General features: G+C 38.2%; 1 protein-coding gene across 2 annotated transcripts in view; it reads right to left on the bottom strand.

The window, feature by feature from the left end:
- erbb4b (erb-b2 receptor tyrosine kinase 4b) overlaps positions 1–25,920 on the bottom strand; it is a 409,427-nt gene that overhangs the window by 214,168 nt on the left and 169,339 nt on the right. For both annotated transcript variants that reach the window (XM_083536260.1, XM_083536261.1), the window contains exon 2: positions 4,947–5,098. In XM_083536260.1, the coding sequence (XP_083392386.1) occupies positions 4,947–5,098 (152 nt within the window). The remainder of the gene's footprint in view (positions 1–4,946; positions 5,099–25,920) is intronic.

Genomic DNA, 25,920 nt, shown 5'->3' with positions numbered 1-25,920 from the left:
GACTGCTGCCCAATCCTCATAGCACCGTCCCTTACGGTCCCTCCTGCAGGTGGTGAGCCCACGGGAAGTAATGTGCGGATCCTATGTGCAATTAGATCTTATGATTAGTAAACAGATCTAATGTGCTAAGCTTGAGTAAACAGATCTTTTGGGTAATCAGACCTAATGTGCAGCTCTTTCTTGTAATTAGATCTTTTGGGTAATCAGATCTAATAATTGGATATTTTGGGTAATCAGATCTAATGTGCAGCTCTTTCTTGTAATTAGATCTTTATTTATTTCGGCTTCTCCCATTAGGGGTCGCCACAGCAGCTCCTCCGCACGTTTGATTTGGCACATGTTTTTATGCTGGATGACCTTCCTAACGCAACCCTCCCCATTTATCCAGGCTTGGGACCGGCACTGAGAGTGGCTGGGGTTGGTTCCCTGACCGGGGATCGAACCCGGGACGCAGCGGTGAGAGCGCTGCTTCTTAACCACTAGACCACCAGGGAACCTCTGGGTAATCAGATCTAATGTGCAGATCTTTCTTGTAATCAGATCTTTTGGTTAATCTGATCTAATAATCGGATCTTTTGGGTAATCAGATCTAATAATCAGATCTTTTGGATAATCAGATCAAATGTGCAGATCTTTTGGGTAATCAGATCTAATAATCAGATCTTTTGGGTAATCAGATCAAATGTGCAGATCTTTCTTGTAATCAGATCTTTTGGGTAATCAGATCTAATGTGCAGATCCTTCTTGTAATTAGGTGTTTTTTGGGTGGGTATTCAGATCTAATGTGCAGATCTTATGATGAGTAATTCGCTCTAATTGGCTGAACTTATGTAATCAGATGGAAAAAGTAATAAGATCTTAAGTGCAGATGAGTCATTTGATTTTACGAGTGTTTATTCTTCTTAGATCTTCTGAGTAATAAAATCTTGTGTGCAAATCTATAGAGTAATCAGATCTTTTGAGTAATCAGATCTAATATGCGCATCTCGAGTAATCTTAGGTATAATCTGTTCTAATGCGCAGGTCTTATGCGTAATAAGATTCTATCAATAATCCGATCAAATGTACAGATTTTATGAGCATTCCAATATTAAGAGTGATCAGATCTAATGTTCAGATCTTATGAATAATCAGCTCCTATGAGTAATCAGAACTAATGTTTACATGCCAGGTGCAATCAGATCTTTAATAATAATTGCATGTACATGTACACTGCACAATGACAATAAAGTTGAATCTATCTATCTATCTATCTATCTATCTATCTATCTATCTATCTATCTATCTATCTATCTATCTATCTATCTATCTATCTATCTATCTATCTATCTAATCTATAAGTAATTGGATCTAATATGCGGATTTTTATATGAAACTCAGTTTATATAAATAAATAAACATACATAAAATCCTCCATCTTCATATATTCAAACTTGTATTAGTTTAGATTTATTAAAGTATTGTAGATTAAGTTTAGGAAGTGTGAGTCATGATTGGCTAACACCGCCGCCTCACAGCACCAGGTCCCGGTTTGATCCAGTGCTCAGGTCACTGTGTACCGTTTTCTTTTTTAAATCCAAGACTTCAAAAATACATGATCAAATAATACCCTTTTTTCAGTGGAAACAATGCAGAGCTTCATTTTGTCTCCTGTTATTTAACAAGGTTGGATCTCCTCACATAACAGGAGCTTGCATAACACGTTCATCTCACCACCATCTTCTGGGATAGACGATAGAACAGTTTCTCCTGCTTTAAAAAGCCCTTAATGGCTTTGAACTGGTGTATCTCACTGCATGTTTTTTTATCTGGACCTCAACACATGTCAAATGTGTTGGCAAATGTCAACCTTATAGAAATCCAAACTGGAAAATCATAAGGAAATTAGACATGCTGGATTGGTTTAGTGTGATTCAACATTTCACTGGAAAGGACACTGATGCGGTATAGATCTAGATTTATTTTCATCTGTAGTCCATTATTCCAGAATTCTGTAAATGTCATATTCCTATTACTTTAATTTATTTTATTAAAACATTTATAGAATCTCTCCCAGTGCAGATTTTTTTATGCTAACTTTTCTTTTTTTCTTTTTTATTTGTTTTACTTTGTCTTTTATTCTCTCCCTATAGTACTTTTTCATTCTTTTTCCGAAATATATATTTTTTTCTTTAAAAAAAAATACATAATACATAAATTAAAAATGTCTCTTACTTACTTTCTTACTTATTTTACTAAATTGCTCAAAACTTTGACATTATGAAGTGCTCTTTGCACAAAAATAATAATAATAATATTATTAATAATAATGATGATAATAATAATGAATAATAATGATAATAATGCATGTTTATTTATTAATTAATTTGTTTGTTTATTAAAAAGTAATGTGTAATGTTTTGCTTTTGCAACAACAACAACAACAACAACATTAATTATTATTATTATTATTATTATTATTATTATTATTATTATTATCATTGTTATTATTGTTATTATTATTATTATTATTATTATTATTTATGCATTTTTTGTTTATTTGTTTGTTTATGGTATTGATTTAAAATGTAATATCTGAAAGTTTTGCATTTGCAATAAAAATAATAATAATAATAATAATAATAATAATAATAATAGTAATAATAATAATAGTAATAAAAATAATAATAATAATAATAATAATAATAATAATAATAATAATAATAATAATAATAATAATAGTAATAATAATAATAATAATGCTGTTTAATTTTTGTATTTAGGGTTCTATTGAAAAAAAAAAAAGAAATGCCATATGAAATGTTTTGAAGTGGGAAACTATGCTTCATTCAAAATACTTTAATTATGCATGATGCAATTTGTAGAAAATTTCACCAAAGCTTATCGTTTCCATGACAACCGACACACTCACGTTCTAGGATTTATACAATCTGCTTGATGCTTAACACTTTCCAGTCAGCGCAGTCCTGTTGATTACGAACATGCTCTGTGTGTGTGTGTGTGTGTGTGTGTGTGTGTGTGTGTGTGTGTGTGTGTGTGTGTGTGTGTGTGTGTGTGTGTGTGTGTGAGCTAGTTACTGTGTTATACTGCGCTGTGTTTTATCAACTGTGTGTGCTACAGTTTATAAAGTCCAAGTCCGAACCTGAATTCCCAGCTACTGACCTCAGCTTTGTGTGCAGCACTGCGGGAGTAACCAGACGCCAGCCAAGATCGAGACTGTTAGCAACTCAGCTACAATTACTGCCCGGCAGGGCTTCACTGTTTCGGCCCATCCACTCGAATCAATCGAACTTAGTCAGTGTGGACTGAGTCCAAATTAGTCAACCAAGCACTGGAGGTGAAAGGCAGGTCAGCAGGGGTTACCACCATGTTGAAACATACACCACACATCCAGACGTTTTCCTTTTTTTTTTTTTGACTGTTACACTTCTAGAAGAAAAGAATGCTGACCTTTCTCCACTGCCCTATTACTAAACAACCCTCGCCTGATTTCCCTTCGTCTGACAAGACCTGACACCAGACTGAAGGAAGAAGGCAATCAGTAAACTGACGAGGTCAAATGCCAAATTACCCCAAATGCACTTCAATTCTCTCTTTAGTTTTCTGCCTCAGATTACCAAATCCAGCGATCACCTCCGTTCTAACTAGGCGTGTACCCGAAACTGAAGAAACATATTAGGGATCCAAACAGAAAAAGCATTTGTATATGAAACAAATAAAATTTGAATTTGATACAAATACAAATACAGATATGAAGAAAAAAGTATAATACTTTTGGTTTTGTTTTTCTTCTCCTTTCTGTTGTCAATCATGGTTCCACCAGCTCGACCTAATCACTGCCTTACTGAGCCTCAAAATAAATCCAAATTCAATATTTTACCAAATTTCTTCACAAAATGACCCACAAAAGAAACTCTTTTTTTCAGAATGAGATCGCACTTCACAAGCCCACACAGAACATGTGCTGTTCACAGGGCATCAAATCTTTACCGGTTTCTCGAAAACATGTAAATATTGTAATAAAATGGAAGTCCACATCACCTCACAGCAGAACTGTCTCAGGTCAAACCTAAATAAGTACCAGTTCCTCGACCTCAGCTACATCTCAGAGTTCGTAATTAGCCACTACCATATTACCATACAATCTAATCCCATATTTGGTGAGGTGGAACAATAATCTTGTGGCCCCTGAGCATGGCCCTTAATACTCTGTGCTCCAGGGGCACTGTATCTTTCTTAAAACATACTTGGGTAATAGCTACGTTTCATCTGCACATTCGCAATGATTACGGTTAACTCATTGGTTAAGGTGCTGGCCTTGGAATTGGTCATGAGTTCAAAACTCGGCACCACCAAACTGCTATTGCTGGGCCCTTGAGCAAGGCCCTTAACCCTCAACTGCTCAGGTTAGTATTTTTTTTGTACTTTATCTCTGGACTCTGGAATGATCACAAAATGCTTCTATCCAGCAAAGGTTTTCATCTATAATCAATAATTCTTTCTTTTTTTGTTTTGTGTGGTAGCGACTAATTAGGAGGTCATGCCCATGTAGATAGATAGATAGATAGATAGATAGATAGATAGATAGATAGATAGATAGATAGATAGATAGATAGATAGATAGATAGAATATCGCAGAGAAAAAAAATCATAAATATGAATACATATGCTGACACAAGTAGCTAATTTTGATTGTCTGGTAACACTGGACAATTTCTTCCTGCCACTGTGAATTATTATGTGGTTAAGGTGCTGGACTTTGGATTGGCAAGTCATGAGTTCAAATCTCAGCACCACCAAGGCTTCCATTGCTGGGCCCCTGAGCAAGGCCCTTAACCCTTACCCGCTCAGGTGTATAAGAAATCACTGTATGTCCATCTGAATTTTTTTTGTGTGTTTTATAAGTAATTACGAAGCAGTGGATGAGCAGAAGATTCTTTCCCTACCCTGAGAAATGAAAGATCGCGGCTATGGTCGATGCTGGTGATCTCCAGGTTGCCCATCACCACCTCACAGTTCTCATAGTACTTGCGCAGGGTCCGGTACTGCTGCTCTAGATCCGACAGGGTACTCAGCTTGTTCTGCGTGCCAGTGCACACTGCATAGAGACAGAGAGACAAAGAAAGAAAAAGCAATAGATGGAGAGATTACATTCTGGAAGAAATTGACAGCAATTTTAGGTATTTTACACAAAAGTTGGTGGCATATATAGAATTAGAAAGACTTCTCCTGCACCTAATAAACTCAGTGTGCAGAAGAATGCACACACCAAGAATCTAAACAGTTGCATACTAGTGAATCGCTAACAATTTGGCAATAGATGGAAAAATAAGGTTTAAGATTCAAATAATAGCTAATATACACACATAAACATTTCTCATGAGATCAGCTCGACTCCCTGTAAATAATAATAATATTAATAATAATAATAATGTTATGGACGAAAGTTTGGGGAGACCTCAAAATTCGATCAGTATATCAAATCTCATTCCACCTCCTTTTATTGTTATAATAATCTCCAAGTTTTCCGAGACAATTTTCCATTAGATTTTGTGAAGATTTGTGCCCATTCAGACACAAGGATGTTAGTAATGCCAGGTACTGATGTGGGTGAGGTGAGGAGGTCAGGGGTTCAATAGGGTTGAGGTCATAACTCTATAGCAGATCTTCCACTCCAACCCATGTAAGGCATATCATCATGGAGCTGGCTTTGTGCACAAGGGCATTATACAGATTTGGCTCCTGCGGACTTCGCCCTCTTCCTAAAGATAATGATCCAGCACAAAGGTTGCCATTTTGACATCATTGCGGAGATCCAGCGTGAATTGCAGAATGTGCTTGACACGCTTCGAAAAGGAGACTTTCAGGACACATTCCAGAAGTGCCAGGAACGCTGGGAGCGCTGTATTGCTGTTCAAGAGGACTATTTGGAAGGTCACAGTGTGTAAACATAGATAACTATTGTACATTCCTGTAAACAGAGCCTTAAAAATTTGATGCCACATCATAGAGCTGAACAATTAAAATTCCCAACACAGACTGTTGAGCGTTTTGACAACGTGACAAGCCTTGGAGTCACCAACCGCTCGACGACTATTCCACCATGGCTCAGCTATTGATTGTGACATTGAGCATAAATTACTTTTCTTTCTCTATTGATCAAATCGCTCTCAGCTCGCCGGGCAAAAATGTGCGCGAACGGCAGGCCGAGTCAAAACAGGCGATTCCCACAGTTGTATATGGATGGTTGGCAAGCGCGCCCTGGTTGAACATGTTACAGCTGGGTTCGTCCTACAGGTTCATCCTATCAAACCTGACAAGTATTTAAACACAGCCACTTTCCACCCATCACGCCGTTTTGAGCACTCAAAGACATCTGCCATCTGTAGCATCAGCTGGCGCTGCCCGGCAGGCTCCGACAGCACAGGAGAATAAACCCCGCACTCTCACGCTCCACCAAACTGCTGTCACAACAGCCTGCGGCGTCGGGGAGAGTGGAGCGAGACTCCGAGAGAGAAACAGACAGAGCCAACAACAGGCTCTCTGTAAATTAAACAATGGCAGAAAAAGCTCACACTGGCTACTAATCGGTGCAGTCGGATTCAAAATACACCAGTATAATAATAGTTACCCAGCAATTCCTATGCAGCCATTCTTCCCTTTGTAGGCAGGAGTGTATGGTACAGTTTGACCACACCCATCTACACTAGAGATATTATGGTGACAGGAAAGCCAGCATGAGCGTCGGTCGGCTATAGTTTTTCCGGGTGTATTCCGCAACGTTGGCTTTAGTTGAATGTTGTCAGTTTTTTGTCTGACTCTGCATGTCCAATTAGCAGCATGTTGGCGAGAAAGAGAACTCCGATTGGCTATTCAGCTTAGCGAATAAGCACACAAGAAAAAAGTGGAACCGTTGAAAGCAAACAACGACGGAGTGAAAAGAAAACACACAGATACTCGTTGTTATTCTTGCCACTTGTCTTGTCACCTCAATTGAAGAGAGGTTTATTTAGTTATTATATTGCTTGACAAGACCGAGGGCTAGAAATGCCAGTGCCAATAGCAAACATGATTGAACGCTGATTGCTTTACATATTCAATGCCGAGTACAGACTGCTGCCACCTGCTGGTATGGGACTCTCTCTGACGCAAGCGCAGAACGTGCACGCTAGTTGGCCGACGGCTGTATGTACTGTAACTGCTGCCTTTATATTATTTGTACAGTTTATATGATTTTTTTTTACATTTTGTAAAATCACCCTTAATTGAAGTTAAGCTGCGTTTGTTATTTGGACTTTTCTACATTGTTTTATTTGATGTATGTTGCGGTACTTTTGTTAGAAACCTCGTTTCGGGGGGTCGTGTGCAGAAGACTGTACGGGCGGGTTTCAGTCAAGAAAGCTAGTGGCTCGCACGGACATTATGGATGCTCCGCTAAAAGTCTGTTCTAGTCATAAAATGACTTAAACTATCATAAGGAAGATTTAAAGACTATTTTAATTTCTTACAGCATGCAGCCAATGAGATATTTGTTTATTTGTCTGTATTTTATATCTGTAAACCGCCATTACGTTTGTTGCTCACGTGTGTGAAGCTAATGTGTTTGTTGTGTTTTACTGGAAAAAGTAATGTCTGTGTGTTGCGATGTGAGGCGACTCAATGCGACACAGAGCTAGTTTTCCTCGGAGCTAGTTCTTTGACATCGGTTGTACAGATTAAGCAAAAACCTTACACGATCTTAAAAAATTGTTTGGAAGTAGCATTATACAACAAAACTCAACAACTCTTCTCTCTCTTTCTCTGCCTCTCTATTACATTTTTTTATTCAAGTATCTCTATTTGTTCTATACAATCTCTGATGAAGACGGCTCAGAGCTCCAAAACTTATATTGCCCTTCACCGTGTCAAGCCGTTGTTCCTCCTTTCTGCTTTTTTTCATTAAATAAAGAGAAGAAAGAATATGAATAACAAAACTCTCATCTTCAAGGTAGCCATCTCTGTGGAAACAAATAAGACCTTGTGCAAATAATACCTCCGGACCCTTATTTCATTGCGACATACAGAGAGTGGGGGAAAAAAAAAATGCTGAACGAAATTAAGGAATAAAAGGAAGCGTGTACAGGTCAGCTGTTGGCCTCTGAGTTTTCAATAAGTGTTAGCATGCATTAGAGGGAGGGAGGGATTATAAAGTTCGGTTGCTGGTAATAAACAGTTATTGCACCCTCAAGGCATCAGGGCTGATATTGCACAGGAACTATAGGATCGAGGCTCATGGGGAGAGGAGGCAAGGCAGTGGTGGTGGTGGTGGTGGTGGTGGTGGTGGTGTGGGGGGGGAGCGCTTTATATTAGCACAGCTGACAAAAATCCTGTGTGGGAGACTCCATGAACCTCGAACATCCAACAGACAATTTACACAGGCTAAGCATTTAGAAATACTTTGGATTAAGGTTAAGGTAGAGGAAAAAGTAAAGGGCTAGTGAAGAATTCATTCACGACATTTATGAAATTTCCAATTTTTCCAGCTAACTAGAATTGGTACTTCCAGCTTTTTTTAATCATCGTGTCATGAAGTCTTGCCATTTGTACGGTTTGCAGTTCTAATATCATCTGTACAGCATTTCTTTTTCACGAATATTCTGAATTCTGATCATTTTAAATTGTCTACCACATTTTCATTAGGATTTGACCCCTTTACTTGCATTTGCATTTATATTTACTTAATTAGCATTGACTGCTTTTACAGCTTGGTTTATGCCCAGTGTTTATCCCCCCAAAAAATAACCTTCTTAACTTTTCACTCAGTCTGATCCAAGGAGCAGGTCTCTGGGATAATTATTAAAAGAATTGGCTTTATACTTGTCACATGTACATTACAGCACAGTGAAATTTGACTTTGCATATAACTTTGCATATCCCAGTGATGTTAGGAAGCCAGGGTCAGAGATGATACAGCGCCCCTGGAGCATAGAGGGTTAAGGGCCTTTCTCAAGAGACCAAAGAGTGGCAGCTTGGCGATTCAATTCTGTTTCTATAGTGCTTTTTACAATGGACATTGTCTCGAAACAGCTTTACAGAATGTAACAAAAATGTAAATATAAGTGAGCTATGTCTATTTATCCCAGATGAGCAATCCAGGGGTGACATTGCCAAGGAAATATTCCAATAGATGATGTGAGAGAAAAACCTTGAGAGGAACCAGACTTATAGTAGACCAGTTAAGCTCTTCTTCACCAATCTATTTAACCATATTTTCATGGAGCTGGCTTTGTGCCACAAAGGAGGAACTGGTTTTGGATCTGCTAGATCAAGTGAAGAGGAAAATTTCATGCTACTGCATACAAAGACGTCTTATACAATTGTGTGCCTTCAACTTTGTAGTAAAAAAAACCACAAAGTTTGCACAAAATTTTTTATATAGTAGCAGGTCTAAGCAACATAATGAACCCAGACCAGTGATCGCTTCCCTACATTTTATTCATGGACTCTCCATGCTGTCTTTTTATACATGTAGGTAGTCGATAAATTGGACACGCCAACTTAAAAATCTCAAAATGTAGCCTTGAGCACGCGGTTCAAGTGGTACATGGGGTAATTATTCCGAGTCATGTCTCTATTTGTCAGCACCGCTGCTTAATCTGCTTCCAGACAAAACAGGATGAAAGCTCCATCTCCTCGGTGAATCTCCACACACAGCACCAGGCACGGAGATGTCAGCGTGGCACCGACGGCTTTATTTCCACTGCTTTATTCCCCTTCACATTGTCAAGGGTTTCAGATTCTTTTTTTATTTTTTTTTATTTTGTTGTTGTTTTGGTTATCATCCCAGACATGATGGATAAAAGCAGTGAATCATAAATCTGTTTTTTTCTGTCGTATATTTAATTAATGAGAAGATTATAAGCCTGGGGTTTAGAAGAAAATAAATAAATAATAAAGGGTGGTACGGAGGGATATGCATGAGTATGCGCTCGGATGAGACAGAGAAGTGCTTTCGATACCCAGCAGGTGGTCGAGGCATTAATCACCTCATTAACGGATAAGAGATTTCGCTTCTGCTGAAATCCCACCAGACCAAGTGGCTCAGGGATTACAAAGACCTCAAAAGAAACTTTGGATTAAGTAAAGAGACAGAACAAAACGCCTTTTTTTTTTAACGCCATTTTGATGGACAGCTAAGGTTACGAATTCAGATCAAATGTTACACCAACATATACGCAGGAATGGTTTTGAATTCCGAATCAAGGTACCCACGAAGCTATTTTTAAGATGTTCAAAATACTAAAATCACTCCGGTGTAATCTGTGCCTCCGAGGTTGAAAGATTTATCTTGAGTCGAAGCGTATGACGCTAGCTCACTAGCCTCAAGACCACTGCAAGTTTAAACACAAGCACAGTAAAACTGGGGAAAAAAATCAGGGGCCAAAAAAATTTGGATTATAAAGATTTATTTTTTTCTTCTGTCAAATGAGACACAGTGTACCATGACTACCATCTAACTACCATCTAACTACCATCTAAAAATAAAATAAACTACCATAATTATACACTATATGGATGAAGGTTAGTGGACACCTGACCATAAGATTGGTATATGCGTTTCAAACACTGTGCACAAATTGATCTCCATGAAGATATGCTTTACATTGGATGGTTGGAGTAGAAGATCTTGAATGGCCTGCTATAGAGTTTTGACCTCAACTCTATTGAACACTTTTGGGATAATTGTGAACTCTGACTGCACCCCAGACCTCATCACCTTCTCACCTACATCAGTACCTGACTTTACCAACACCCTTGTGGCTGAATGATATGGAAGTCGTAAGAGGCCATGCATTATAATATTTGTTTCAATCGTTTTCACATGATCACGACTTCACTTCAGCATCGTGGACAAGGACGTGTCAGAGGATGCGTGGACGCGTTCCCGCAAATGGTTATGGTTGTTATCTATGATTTTGCGATGATGCTGCCTCTAGAACATGCTCTTATGTTAAATACACATAAAAATCATGTACTGATCAGGAGAAGTGTTTTAGATGCAGCATCATGGATAATAAACCTGAAACAGTTGTGGCAGCGGACTTGCGATCACGAGAAAACAACTTTTGTTAAAAATGTAATAATCGCAAACCAGAAAACAACTGGTTGTGTCAAGATTGCGAGAAAATCAAGACAAATCAACATATAAATTGAATTTATGATGCATGGTGTCTATATAATGTGCACAAAATCTCCACAGAATCTAGTGCTACACCTTCCCAAAAGAGTGGAGGTTATTACTATTATTATAATTAGCAAAAGGAGGATAAATGTGGGATTTCATATTCAAAAAGTACATCAAAAACGTGTGTGTTTGATCGATATACAAATGACACAAGGAGACAGAGGTGAGATTTGTGTGTGGCTTGAGCATAAAAAAGCTAGCGAACAACATGCACAGCGTTTCTCTTTTCAGTGCAGGCTAAGAAACACAACGTAATTACTGACTTCAGACCCTTGACTGACACTAAACTAGCATTTCTTTCTTTTCTACACATTAGCTAAAAGATATCCAATCATCTGAAACGTTTTACAGACCACATTAGATTTGTATTTCGCTTCAATAGCATGTTACCACAGAGTTTTATTACCTTTTTTTTTTTTCACATTTAGCATTGACCGACAGTCAAACCGGTTCGAAGTCCTACCAACGGTGTTTACCTGAAGAAGTGACATTTACGACTTTATTTCATTTGTCAAAATCACAAGTTAGTCCCGTGACCTTTCCCATCATCAATTCAGCAGCACCAGAGAAGGAGTTTAGATCCATGTGCGATTTTTAACTGCGATTGATAAGCCATTGAGAGGAAACCATTTGTTTGGTGTGCTATGGATTGGATTTCCTGCTTAATTTACCAATCGCATGGGGTGAGTTTGTAGGTTAAAATTGGGGGAATAGGCAACCCATTTTTGGAACAGCCCACACAAATTGAAAGTATAATCCTTTTTTTTGGTCTCTTGTTAGAAATATTAGAAATAAAACACTTGAGTCCCTTTCCTGAGAATGTTAATAACTAGAGAGCTGGATTGGGAAGTTTTGTAGTATGTATTGTGTGTGAGTGTATGTGTGGCCACACTTCCTGGCAGAGGGTGAGAGAAATGGCTTAGCCATTATCTTTAGATTAGAAGTGGGACCAGTGTGCTCTCCTTCCATGTCAAGTTGAATAAGCTTCCCAGGCTTCTCTTTCTCACTCTTTTACTTTTCCCTTTTCTTCCTCTCAAACTTTCTCCTCTTCTCAAATAGACACACAGGGCAGACACAGCTGGTACCCATAGGATCTTGTGGTAAAGTATTGGCCATCCTGCCCTCTAGTCAGCCACAAGGCTTTTCTGTCACTGTCGTGCCACAGAAGAGGAATAGCTTCCCTTCCTTTCTTCACAGCAGTCGAGGTTCTTACCTCACCCCTGACAAATGCACAGTAAGAGAAGAGTTCTGATGATGGGATAACGTCTAGCAGGGTGGTGTGTTTGCATGAAAGAGAGTGGCAGAAGAGAGGGATTTCTTTGATTAAGCCAGGCACAGCTGATGCTGAAATTGAATCAGCTTTCTTTTTCTGTATGCAATCCTCTTCTGGGAATGAAAAGGAAAAAAAAAATAAAAAAGGATCCGAAAATGTGAATTGTGTCATATTGAGGAGACACGCTCTCGTTTTTTATAAAACACATTATACAGTATGGGTACTATTCACATTTCTGCAAGTCATGAGGTAGGCCCTGCGCATCGGAAGGGACTGGGGATACGTCACCTGAAATCGATTTCTAAGTTACACTACATTATTATGATAGGTTTGTGTGAGAAGCAGTATTAAGGCCATACTTACTGTCTGACAGTTTGATGTAACCACAGAGAAATTAATATTTGGGCTGGTGAAGATGCACAACAAAATCCATTTAAAGGCTTTTATCAAATATTACTATATTATGATGCTTAATAATAATATTTATAATTGTTATTTAGCATCATATTTCAGTAATATTTGATATTTGATCGTACTTAAAAAATGATGCATTGTTTTTTTCATTCATTTCATACATTATTTCTTAAAAGAGTCAATCATCAAAGTCTTAGGGTGATCAAATCAAGAAAAGCCTGAATATTATTTTAGTATTAAGACTAAAATATAGACAAAATTAAGTATTTCTTCTTCTTCTTCTTCTTCTTCTTCCGGCTACTCCTATTAGGGGTCTCCACAGCGGATCATCCGTCTCCATACCCCCCCTGTCCTCTAAATCTGCCTCTTTCACACCAACTACCTGCAAGTCTTCCCTCACCACATCCATAAACCTCCTCCTTGGTCTTCCTCTTTTCCTCCTTCCTGGGGGCTCCATCCTCAGCATTATCCTACTGATATACCCCATGTCCCTCCTCTGCACACGTCCAAACCATCTCAATCACACCTCCCTCACCTTGTCTCCAAAACGTCCTACATGTGAGTCCCTCTAATAAACTCGTTTCTAATGACAAAATTAACAGAGAAGAGTGAAGGTAATTATTTGAAAAAAAAATCAACCCCTAACTTGAAAGGAAGCCAGTGTAAGGATTTTAAAATAGGAGTCATGCGATCGCTAGTAATCGCCCTACTTCCTGACTAGCCGCTAATTGTGGATTTTTGACTACAGCAAGAAGTGTATTACTGCAAACTGTGTGGGAGAAAGGCAAAGGTATTAATCAATTTACTTCTCAAACAAACAAATCTAGAGCGAAACAATATATGTATATATAAAATTGTATTTCTTGAAATTACGGCATTTGGCAGACGCCTTTATCCAGAGCTTTGCAAAACTTGCATTTATCTCATTCCGACCAGCTATGGGTTTAAGGACCTTGCTCAGGGGCCCAGCTTGGTGTGGATGGTTAGGAAACTTCAGATCCTTATCCAATGCCTTAACCACTAGTCTACCACCTCCCCGCTTGATAATGTTTGTAGATGGGTCAGTGAAGTTGGCTGAACCCAACTGCAGATTGAATATCGGGGAATTTCTTGCTAGTGGTGATTTCAAATCAATCAATCAATCTATTAATAATTCCTTTAACGTCATCTATGGAATACAAATATATCTGATAGCAAGCACTTAAACATATAAACATTTTTATTTACTTGTTGATTTTTCTTGCAAATATTGAAATAAATAATTTGATAAAAAAAACCTAATAATTTACACTCGAAGCCTATAAAAACAGACATCTACAGTATTTGGCAGAGGCATTTATCTATTCAAACAACTGAGAAGATAAGGGCCTTGCATTAGAGACCAGGAGGGGCATCTTGGTGTGGCTGAGATTTAAACTCATGACCTTCAGATACAAAATCCAGTGCCTTAAACACTAATCTACCACCTCCCCATATATGTAGCTCCAATTTTGTTGTGGTGCCAGAGTTAATAGCTCACTATTCCAACTCCATTTGTATGAACTCAAACTTTCAATTTACAGTATATGCATTTGACATTGAATGTTTAATGGTTATGTTTGAGTGCACTTTGCCCTTTGGGTTGCGATAATAAAACAGTTTTGCTGATACCTGATGATCCCCAGATCAGCCCTACAGTATATACACAGTGCGATGCGACTTTAAGATCCCGACACGCAGATAAGAACAGTGGAGAATGATTCAGTGAGTCATTTAAGGACAATTACTTTAGCGTGCTGCAAAGAGACGTTAATACGCTCCCTGTTCTTATCAATCACAGCTCATATTATAATAGAACAGGAGCTGCTTGTGTTATCACTGCCCTGGGGTTTATGATATAACTGAAGTGGGGCTATTTCAAACAACAGGGCAAGATGATGAAGATGATGTTTATATACTAGGGATGTGCATATTTATAGATACGATACATTAAAGATACATATAAAGCAGCTACCAATACGATGAGATGTGATTCAAAGCAATATGATGCAATAGAAAAGCATGATACTATGCAATTCAATAGGGTACAGATAGTTTACTTTCATTTCATTGGTTCAGACAGAAAGCAAATCATCTTAAATGCTTTCTCACTTCCAGCGTATGGCCCTTTCACAAACACGCCTTTGTAGTGCAAAAATAAATACCAATACAAATAAAACCAGACGCTCTTTTCCTGTTGTGTCTCCTGGAAGTTACAGCTCTACCTCTGCCATGTTAATCTGTATTCTATGTGACTCTCAGGACACGCCTCGGTCTAGTGTTGCGATACGTCATATTCATGTAGCATCAGCAGTGCTGAAAAAAACGTGTTTGAGAAACAGTTCAGTGAGAAAAAATGTATCTACATATTAAATATAGGTCACAAATTATTACTTTCTAAATAATAAAAATAAAGCGCATATACTAATAATGCAATATAAATAAATATTAATTATTTTCCGACGATGCAACGTGATCCAAATGCCAACTTTTTAAAATCAGTGCATCACAGTTTTATGCGGATGCACCGATGGGCATCTTATTATCCTTATTATAGACATATCATGATAGTCTCTGTTCAGTATTGCCAACCAGAATCCAGCAAAACATTGAGAGACCAGGGTGATGACATTACCCATAATTCTCTCGTCCTGGCTCCTTCTTACTCTGTCCAGCATGGTGATCATATGTGGACACTAATCACTGCTTCCAACCAGTCCGGCGTGGAGCTCCTACTGACCGCATCTCCTGTTTCATTACTCATAATCCCACACAGGCTCTTTCAAGCCCTGAGGGTTTCAGTGTCACAGAGAGGAAGAATGTTCCAGGGCAGAATACACTTCGAAGAGCCTCGAGCCGATTCTGAAAGGGATCTGAGGGAATAAGATGTGGGTTTATCTCAGCTGCGCACAGACATATTTACACAGGGAAGGAACAGGAAGTGTAGCCAAATCTTTCTCCTTCAGATCCATATATACTGTAGCATTTGGACCTTTCAATCTTAATTCTCACATTTTTCCTTTTGCTTATATCATGATTCTAATGATAGTGGATTTGATTTATCAACTCATAATGGACTATCTCTTCGACCTATTCTCTACTTTTTTTTTTTGTTCCTATGCTTCCACATCAACTGCCTAAAGTTCCATGAAATCGTTCATGAACGATTCGTTCATTTGAACGAGTCTTTAATGTGACTCAGAAAAACGAATCATCTCAAAGAGTGATTCATTCATCGCAAATACTGCATAGGTATTGGACAGGAAGCGTAATTGAATAGTTTATCTCTCCACTTTTCTAGTCCGAGTCGTTCCTTCTTGTGTCACGTGTCTCCCTTATACGCTCCGAAGGTGATTAAAGGATCACAAAATGAAATGAACTAAATGACATTTCGATGAATGAGATTCAAAGAACCAAGCCACTAAAACGATCCGATCTTCCCATCGTTACCATAAAGTTCCTGAGCAACTCAAGGACTTTGAAAATAGATTTGAATTGTAATAAATATCCAAAGTTTACTACAATGGCTTAGGACTGCTGTTTTCATGAGCAGTTCTGCAGTTAAGCTTCTATCACTTCAACAATACACCCTCAACAATGATGGAACTGTAATGAATGGACATTCCGTGCCACCCAGATGAGGACGGGTTCCCTCAGATCAGGTTTCTGGTTCCTCTCAAGGTTTCTTTCTCATGAGTTTTTCCTTGCCACAGTCACCACCGATAAACTTGATGATAAGGAACAAACTTACAAACACTTCACTTTTATACATCTTTATATCCTCTTTATCTGTGTAAATATGTTTTGAAACAATGTCCATTGTTAAAAGCGCTTTAAAAATAAAAAGTCATTGAATTGAATTCACTCCCCACCCATGAAATCTTATATAATAGCTAGCAATATTTTCTGGCTTTAGTTCTGGAATTTTATTTACATAACTGCAACAATTTAACTCATTATAATACGAATTAGCTTAATTACCCTTTGTGCATTTGTAAGTATTATTATTATTGTGTTTTTTAAAAAAAAGCAAGATGTAAACTTGAGAGCTCTGAGAATCCAGCTGTTTGCTGACTTCTGCTCAAAGCCATTCCGGTTGAGATCCTCTAATGACCTAGCCATGTTTTCACCTGATTACGACAGGCTAACAATGTAACATTTATGATTGTGGTGCACCAATACATGCCGCCGTTGTTCCCTGCATATAAATAAACTGACATAATGACAAACTGTAAATGTCAGCGCTGAAAAGAATGGAAGAAAAACACATTGAGGAAGGCTGGAGAAGGTAATGGGTTACGTACTACAGATGGTTGATTTATACATTCGACGCTGTAGGGATGTTTGACGAGTCGAAGGGAAAATGAGGCAGGTCATACAGGAAGCAGCTAAATGTACTAATAATAACACCAATTCTAGACTCCGACTGCAAAAGACCACTCTACTGGCAAAAAACATTTACATACGGGAAAATGTGTGAATTTTTATTTGCTTCAATAAAAAAGTATTACTTTGACAACAATCCAACGTGTAGCGATGCGTTTTATATATATATATATGTATTCTCAGAAATAAAGATGGGCAAAGGTTCACCAAACTGTGACAGACTGCATCTACAAAATGTGGAATTTAATAATAATGCTTTTTTTTTTTTTTTTTTCTCAGACTTTTACTATCTCATCATTTACTGTACATAATATCATCAAAAGATTCTGAGAATCTGAAAAAATCAGGGACAAGGGTGAAAATCATTATTGGATACCCGTAATTTAGGGGTCCTCAGGCACTGCATGGGCTTAGAAACATCACCAGAAATCATTAAATGTGAAGAAATCACATGTGAACACGATCCAGGAAAGCCATTATGGCATTTTGTTTTCCTGTACATTTTACACGATATCCCACTTGTTTTGAAATTAGGGTTGTACATTATACGTTGATATATAATACAATGTTTTGTAATCATGGGGGGGGGGGGGGTGACTGACTTTTATTTCATCCACTTCCAATTAGACAGGAGGAGCTATCGCTAGCCCTGTACATTGAACCGAATTTGAACCTTTTAGGGTAAAAAGGTTATATTCAATTATTTGAAATAAAACAGGCTGCTAGGTTGGTATTAGCTAGAAATTATGGGAATTATTCAGAAATAAAATAAGCCAGATGTGTAATATTTTGTCTTTGCCAGCATTTTTCCTCGATATTAAAGTTTTACTTGAACCACATGTCACACACACACACACACACACACACACACACACACACACACACACACACACACACACACACACTTGTCCACAAAGTAAAGAAGCCAAATGTAACAAAGAAAAATGTATGGTCAGTGTAATTCAGATCAGTTGTCAGGTCCAGGAGTCTCAGGTCATATGGTTAATGGATTAATTATGATGTAACTCCCAGTATGATGTGACACTTCATAGCTTCATAGCCCTCAATTAGTCTGTGTGTGATCGTCCTTTCATTTGTTTCAGTAGCAAGAAATTGCATCGAATGCCTGCACCAATGCCTACTCAATCACAAACAACCATGAATACAGCACATCTTTCTTATTCTTTAACTTCCTTTCATCCACTCTTTCTTCTCTCCCATTTTCCACAATCCTTATTACTTTTGACCTTCCAGCTTTCATTTTCCTACAATTTTCCTTCTTTCCTTCCTACATTTTTCCCACATTTCTCCTTCCTTCCTTCTTTTATTCAGTCCTCCTTTTTACTGCATTCCTCCTTCCTTCCTTCCTACTTTTGTCCTTTCTCCTTTCCTACTTTTCCCCCACATTGCTCCTTCCTTCCTTCTTTTATTCAGTCCTCTTTTTTCGCCACATTTCTCCTTCCTACATTTGTCCTTCCTCCATTCCTACTTTTCTTCCACATTTCTTGTTCCTTCCTTCCTTCCTTCCTTCCTTCCTTCCTTCCTTCCTTCCTTCCTTCCTTCCTTCCTTCCTTCCTTCCTTCCTTCCTTCCTTCCATCTTTCCTACCTTCCTTAAGTCCTTCTTTTTCCTACTTTTCTCCTTTTTTTCCCTACTTCCTCCCTTCCATCTGTCTTTCCAATTTTTCCCACCTTCCATCCTTATCTCTACTTTCATCTTTCCTTCCATCCTTTCTACCTTCTTATTACAGATCTTATAAAATATCCTGCATCAAGCTTTTTTATTTTGACCCAGTGTTTAATAAAAAAAAACAAAAACAATTTCCTACTGTTTTTATTTATTTATTGTACCTTTGTCATATTTTTTACCTTCTTTCTTCCTCCTTTTCTTTACTCTCTTCCATTCTTTTTGACATTTCTCTTATTTTCTTTCTACATTCCTACCTTTTTATTAAAAACTAAGGAATAATATTTAAAGGTGCATGTTTTTAAGGTCATGGTAAATAATGAGTTGTCATTTCCAGAATGTCTCAGATCATATAATTAAATAAAGAATTATGATGTAACTCCCAGTATGATGTAAGCTGCACTCCAGCTCAATAGTCTGATTGTCTTTTTTCTTTTAGAAACAAAACATTGCTTAGAGTGCCTGCACCAATGCCTACTCAACCTCAAGCACCCATGTTTCCACAACACTGCACATCCCAGTCCTGGTCCACTTGTGTGATGTTTGCTCTTGGAGAAAGCTTTACTGGCAGGAAAAGCTAGCTGCAGTGGAGAGACCATCCTCCGGTGTGAAATCTATCCAGTTGCACTGGCAAGAAAGAGCGCTTCGTTTTTGCAGTATTCTCTAAAGGAAAGCCCAAAAGCCAGGACTCCATGAGCCCAGCTGTGGTTTAAGCTTTAGGGCAAGGACAAGTCTGTGTGCTGACACAGCACTTTCCTCATCAAGGCCCACAGGGGCCACAAAACCATTTTTGGGGTGCTTGTGTAGCCATAAATCCATGTCATGTACTAATGGGAGGGGGGGAGGGGGGTGAAATAAATAAATAGTTTACAGTGTAGACACGCCCACTGGGGAATAACCTTCACAAAATGCAATGGGATTAATGCTAGTTGCTGAGGTCAGGGTTTTGAGAAGCAGGAGATGAGAAGAAGCAATAATGTAGATGCATTGAAAAAGGTGAAGGTTTTAATGGAACTTTAAATCAGGCAAAAAATGTGGTGATCCACTTGAAACAATATGTACAATAATTTATAATTAACAAACTGATGTTCTGAAACTTTCAGCTTTCTGGTGATGAAACATCAGGAGGATGGAGCTGTTCTGAAAAGTACCCCATAGAAACCTGTAAATATTCAACGATCCCTTGAAGAGCCACTGAACCACCAATATCTGACATGCCTTTCCCACGTTTTGACTTTACAAGTGGATTAAATTGTTTCATTCTTTGGATTGCATTGGACAGGTCTCTATCAGAGAGATCTGAACCTCTTCAGAAGCAAATAACTAAACCCACATTCCAATTCTTCAGAAATGGTTTTCTTTTTGTTCCAATGTGCACAAGTTTCTATTTGCACAAAATCCTGGGACAAAACTATAAAAAGTTTTAGTCAAGTGGAATAAGTGATGAATGAAAACGCCACAGCTGTATCAGGTGTGAGTTTAATATCTGACAATCAGGAAGTCCATTTTGATTTCAATAAGCAAATAACCAATAACATTCTAAGACCAATAATAGTCTGATTTTCTTTTTTGGTTTTGTTTGTATCATCATTGTAGTCTTGGGAAATCCAGAGAGAATAAACCCTTCAGTATAAGAGCTTCACCTTCGAAAAGCGTTACGCAGTTATATATAAAGACTTTTCAGCTCCAAACTGGTAAGAAATACATAATTAAAACTTGATTTCACTAAACCAGATGTTATCCTAAACCCCAGCGCTCATCATTTTATACCACAAAACTACACAAACAAGCTTTAAATTAAATTTAATGCACGGTTTTCATTTGATAACATTTAATTTTTTCAGTTGAGAAAAACAAATCAAAAGTGTTTTTGTTTTCGCTTTGAGTTTAATTACAACACAATCATTTCAAAAAAAGTGGAAACCATTTATTCATTGGTCAAGTTTTTTTCCTTCCTTCCTTCCTTTCTTATTTCCTTTTCATATTTTTTCCCCTTACTTTTATCCATCCTGGTTTTTTCCTTTTTTCCTTCCTTCCTACTTTTGTTTTTCCATTTTCCTTCTTTCCTCTCTCCTTCCTTCCTTCCTTCCTTCCTTCCTTCCTTCCTTCCTTCCTTCCTTCCTTCCGTCCCTCCTTCCTTCCTTCCTTCCTTCCTTCATTTCTTCCTACTTTATCCTTCCTTATATCCACCCTTCCAACTTTTTTCTTCTCCCTTTATACCTCCCTCCTTTTTCCTGCTTCCTTTCTTCTTTCCTATATTTTTTCCTTTTATCTCACCCTTTTTGTCTCCTACTTTTCTCCTTCTGTCCTCTCCTACTTTCATCTTCTTCTTCTGATTTTTTCCTTCCTTCCTTCCTTCCTTCCTTCCTTCCTTCCTTCCTTCCTTCCTTTCTTCCTTCCTTCCTTCCTTCCTTCCTTCCTTTCTTCCTTCCTTCCTTCCTTCCTTCCTTCCTTCCTTCTGTTCTTCCTATTTTCCTTCCTTCCTTCCTTTTTACTTTTGTCCTTCCATTATTCCTTCTTTCCTCCCCTCTTCCATTTTTTCTTCTCCCTTTCTCCTTTCCTTCCTTTCTTCCTTCCTTCCTTCCTTCCTTCCTTCTCTTCTATTTTTATCCTTCCTTCCATCTCACCCTTTCTTTCTATGTTTCTTTCCTAATTTTCTCCTTCTGTCCTCCCCTACTTTCATCTCCTTTCTTCCTTCCTTCCTTTTTCTCTGTCCGATTTTCCTACTTTTCTCCTTCCTTCCTAAATCCTTCCATCTTTCTTCTTTTTCTTCTTCCTTCCTTTCTTCCTTCTTCAATGTAGAACTGTTACACTATGTTTATGTTCATGCCACATTTCAGCAACATTGAACATTTTGAGTTTATTGCCATTTAAAAAGGGTTCATTTTACACAATTTAGATTAAATACTGAAAAAAACATGAAACCCTGAGCAACTGTTTTGTGGGATTTTTGTCCTTATACACGACACACCGTTTCCTTTCAAGGAAAACAAGGATAATTATTCAGAAGAGACATAGACGGCGTACACAGCCTTCAGAGCGTGCACATTAGCGAGAGCACATCTGGATAAGTGTTTCCACTGCACTCTTCCTCTCCAACATTCTCCATTCATTTTTTATCCTCCCTGCATGCCTCAAGGGCGGTCCCTTCGCTCAGGCATCGCTCAGGTGTAACTGCAACTGTAGCAGCACATTTCCAGCACCAGGTGACTGCCGTCATCAATTACAGACTTGCTCATTGTCCAAATGTTCACTGGTGTATCCTTCACCGCTCGCCCCTCCCTCTCAAATCCCACCATGAATCTTAATCTCATCCCCAAACACTCACCATCAATTACCTCTGTGCGCTTCCTAAACACCCCCACCTGAGGTAAAAAAAAAAGAGGAAAGGACCTGATCTAATTTTTTTCCTCAGGAATTGCCTCAGGGAATCGTTCCTCAAAGCAGGGAGAAAAGGGAGCAAAAGGAAAGACGAAGCTCTCCATGGGAGGAACGCAGGTGAAGGCCACCTGCATGAAGGTGGAGTAGAAAGAATAAATGGACCATCTTGGTGCAGCCGGAGGCGCCAGTTTCTATAGTCACAATGAAATGAGGTCTCGCGTTTAACCTAAATAGGGGTTTCGGCTTTCTCTGGAAAGGATGGCAGGTGAATAAATCGTTTGGGGTGTACACACATGACATCATCAGTTTGAGCTGCACTCATTTATAACATGCCTAGAAGAATTTATTGACTTACAGTGTATATTTTATAGACTTGTGTTTTGTTGTGCTTTGCAAATGAATAAATGAAGTAAATAATGAAAGAAAATAAATCATCAAATTGAATTATTATATAATATTTTAGGAAGTATAATAATATGATTAGTCAATTTATATTCATTAAACAAAATCTAATTAGATGATTAGATGAATCTAGCATATTTTATATACAAGATTATTTGAGGTGCTTTCCAGATTCATTTGCTTAAAAAAAAAAAATAATAATAATAATTAATGACATTTGCATTATATCTCATCAAATTAAATTGCGTATATAGCCTATTTAATGGACATGGAAATCCAAGGTGCAAAATAAATCGCATTGAAATAAAAAAATAAAAAAGAATTTATAAAAGCGGAACCAATAATTAAATAAATAAATAGATTCTCAATAATCAGTAGATGATGTGAATAGAATATTTTAAGAAAAAAAAGTGATTTGAAAACGAATTTCCATAGAAATAATATAAAAGAGTTAAATTAAATAAATATTTTTTCATAAATAAAAGAAGGAAATGATCAATTACATAAAAATCAATTATGTTCATACATTTATAATGATTACATTAATTGCAACTTTGTGAAAAAAAATAATAGGTCAAAGAAATGTTAAGGCGAAATGTTTAATAAATGAATGAAGGAATAAAAATAAATAAATAAATAATTAAATGAGGGGGGAGTGGTGGCTCCAGCGGTTAAGGCGCTGGGTTGCCGGTATCGCCAAGCTGCCACTCTTGGGCCCTTGAGCAAGGCCCTTAACCCTCTATGCTCCGGGGGGTCCCTTACTAGGGAAATATCAAGGTCCGTGACGTCGGAGTGACGTGGGGCCACCTTCCCGTGGGCTCACCACCTGCAGGAGGGACCGTAAGGGACGGTGCTGTGAGGATTGGGCAGCAGTCGAAGGCGGGGGCCTGCTTAAACTGCTGCCCCCGCGACCCGAATTACGGATAAGCGGGAGAAAATGAATGAATGAATAAATAAATAAATTATAAGAAAAATAAATAAGTATTAATTAATAAATTAATGATAAATATGGGTTAATGTGTAACTTAGCAATACTTATAATATGTTATTAATATTTCAAAAATAAAAAAGAATTAAAAACACGTGAATTTCTTCTATGGCTCAATGGCCTCGATGTCTTTGGTAAGTGTTTGCGCATCTGCTCGTGTGTGCGTCTGCTCTTTTCCTGCTCCGGAAAGGTTAAATAAGTGTTAAATAAGTGTTATTTGCTTTCCCAGATCCCAGTGTGTACTGTGCAGTGAGCGTTTGAGGAACCGTCGCAGGTGAGAGTGCTGGCGGTAATTCATCATCATGCTCCGTTCACTGCTCCACTCACTTTCCTTTTCATCCGTCTTACTCATGTGTAAAGTTCTCTCTCTCTCTCTCTCTCTCTCTCTCTCTCTCTCTCTCTCTCTCTCTCTCTCTCTCTCTCTCTCTCTCTCTCTCTCTCTCTCTCTCTCTCTCTCTCTCTCTCTCTCTTCCTGCTCAGACATAACTAATTCCTCCTCGACTTTCTCAAACCTCCTCATTTCTCTTCCTTCTGTCTCATCTCTCATATTCTCCCATTCGACTCCCCCGATCGTCCTCATCGACATCACCTGTTTCCACAATTTATTACTCCATCTCTCTTCTTTCCATCTCGGTAACTGCATCTTGAAGGGAAGTACGCGAATATGAATACGCTGCTCGAAACAGATACAAATAGAAAGCGGACTGCTGTACTGGATTGAGTTTATTTGTTCAGCTTGGCAGAGAGATTCGTCTGGTGCAGACCGGAGATGTGCATCTGGAGGTCCTGGAGGTTTTTTTCTGGAGATGTGTCTCTGAAGGAGTTTAGATACGGAGCTTGTGGGATGAACAAAGACGACGATCATGAATATCAACTTTTTTGTTTTATTCACATATTCAGAAAAGCCTCATAAGGATTGGGTTTTGAAACTCAATTTTAAGTTTTTTACATTTTGAAAAACTAAATCGATTAGAAAACGTGTGTATGCTGTGCAATCGGAAAGAATCCAGACCCCCTTTACTTTTAGAACCTTTGAAATTCCAGACTAAAAAAACTCAAAATGTCATATGTACATAAGCATTCAGACCCTTTGCAACAAAACCATTTAGCTCTGGTGCCCCCAATTCTCTTAATCATTGCTGAAATGTTTCTACACTTTGAATGGAACAGTTGATTGATTGGACATGATTTGGAAATCACTTGGCACTTTCCTCTCTATAGAAGGACTCACAGCTGACCATGCAGAGCAGAGAAGAGCAAAAAACAAGCCATGAGGTCAAAGGAACTGTCTTCAGAGCTCAGAGACAGGATTGTTGGAATCTGAAGAAGGCTACAAACAAATTGCTGTTGCACTGACGAGCACAGTGGCCTCCATAATTCTCAAATGGTGAAAATGTGTGACACAACAAGAGCTGGTCGTCCGGCCAAACTGAGCAATCAGGGGAGAAGAGCCTTGGTACGAGTGGTGATTAAGAACCTGATGGTCACGGGAGATCCTGTGTGGAGATGAGACCAAGTTCCAGAAGGACAACCATCACTGTAGCTCTTTACCGATCTCGCTCTCTCCATACAGCATGGAATTCTGGGTTCTGATTGGTCACAAGGTGTAAATTGTTTTCCTCTGACAGTACAATATGTTACAAATCACAGCTATATCAATATCGATGTGCTGGTCTAATACTGTTTCCATGGTAACAACTAATTCACAGGATGACAAGGAATCAGAAAAGTGTGTAACTCTGTATATGGTGATGTTTCTCGACAAAGGCATATTAGAAAGAAGAGTCTCCATTATCAGAATGAGAAGTTCTTAGTTTTCAGTTACATGAAAAAGAGATGTTGAATGAGAAAAACAGCTGTTTACAGCTGCTATCATGCCATGGACATTTCCACAAGATGAAAAACACATGGCTACATAAATATGTATGATCTATAATAAATATAATTTGCAATCAGTGGTATATTGCTTTTGTATGGGAGCAATAAAACAATTTGGGAAGTGATTGTTTTGTAATAACGACATGATGTGTCTGGTTTGGAAAAATAACGTGCGGGGGGGGGGACGGGGCAACATAGTTTGAATTATACTGCTGATGTTAAACATTTCCTGACCAAACTCTTGCCTCTACTTTAAATTTTTCCATTTAAA

The sequence above is a fragment of the Silurus aristotelis genome (genome assembly GCF_946808225.1).
Source record: "Silurus aristotelis genome assembly, chromosome: 3".
NCBI classification, from domain to species: domain Eukaryota; kingdom Metazoa; phylum Chordata; class Actinopteri; order Siluriformes; family Siluridae; genus Silurus; species Silurus aristotelis.
The sequence above is the reverse complement of the archived record's forward strand: the minus strand, read 5'-3'. Positions and strand labels throughout refer to the sequence as shown.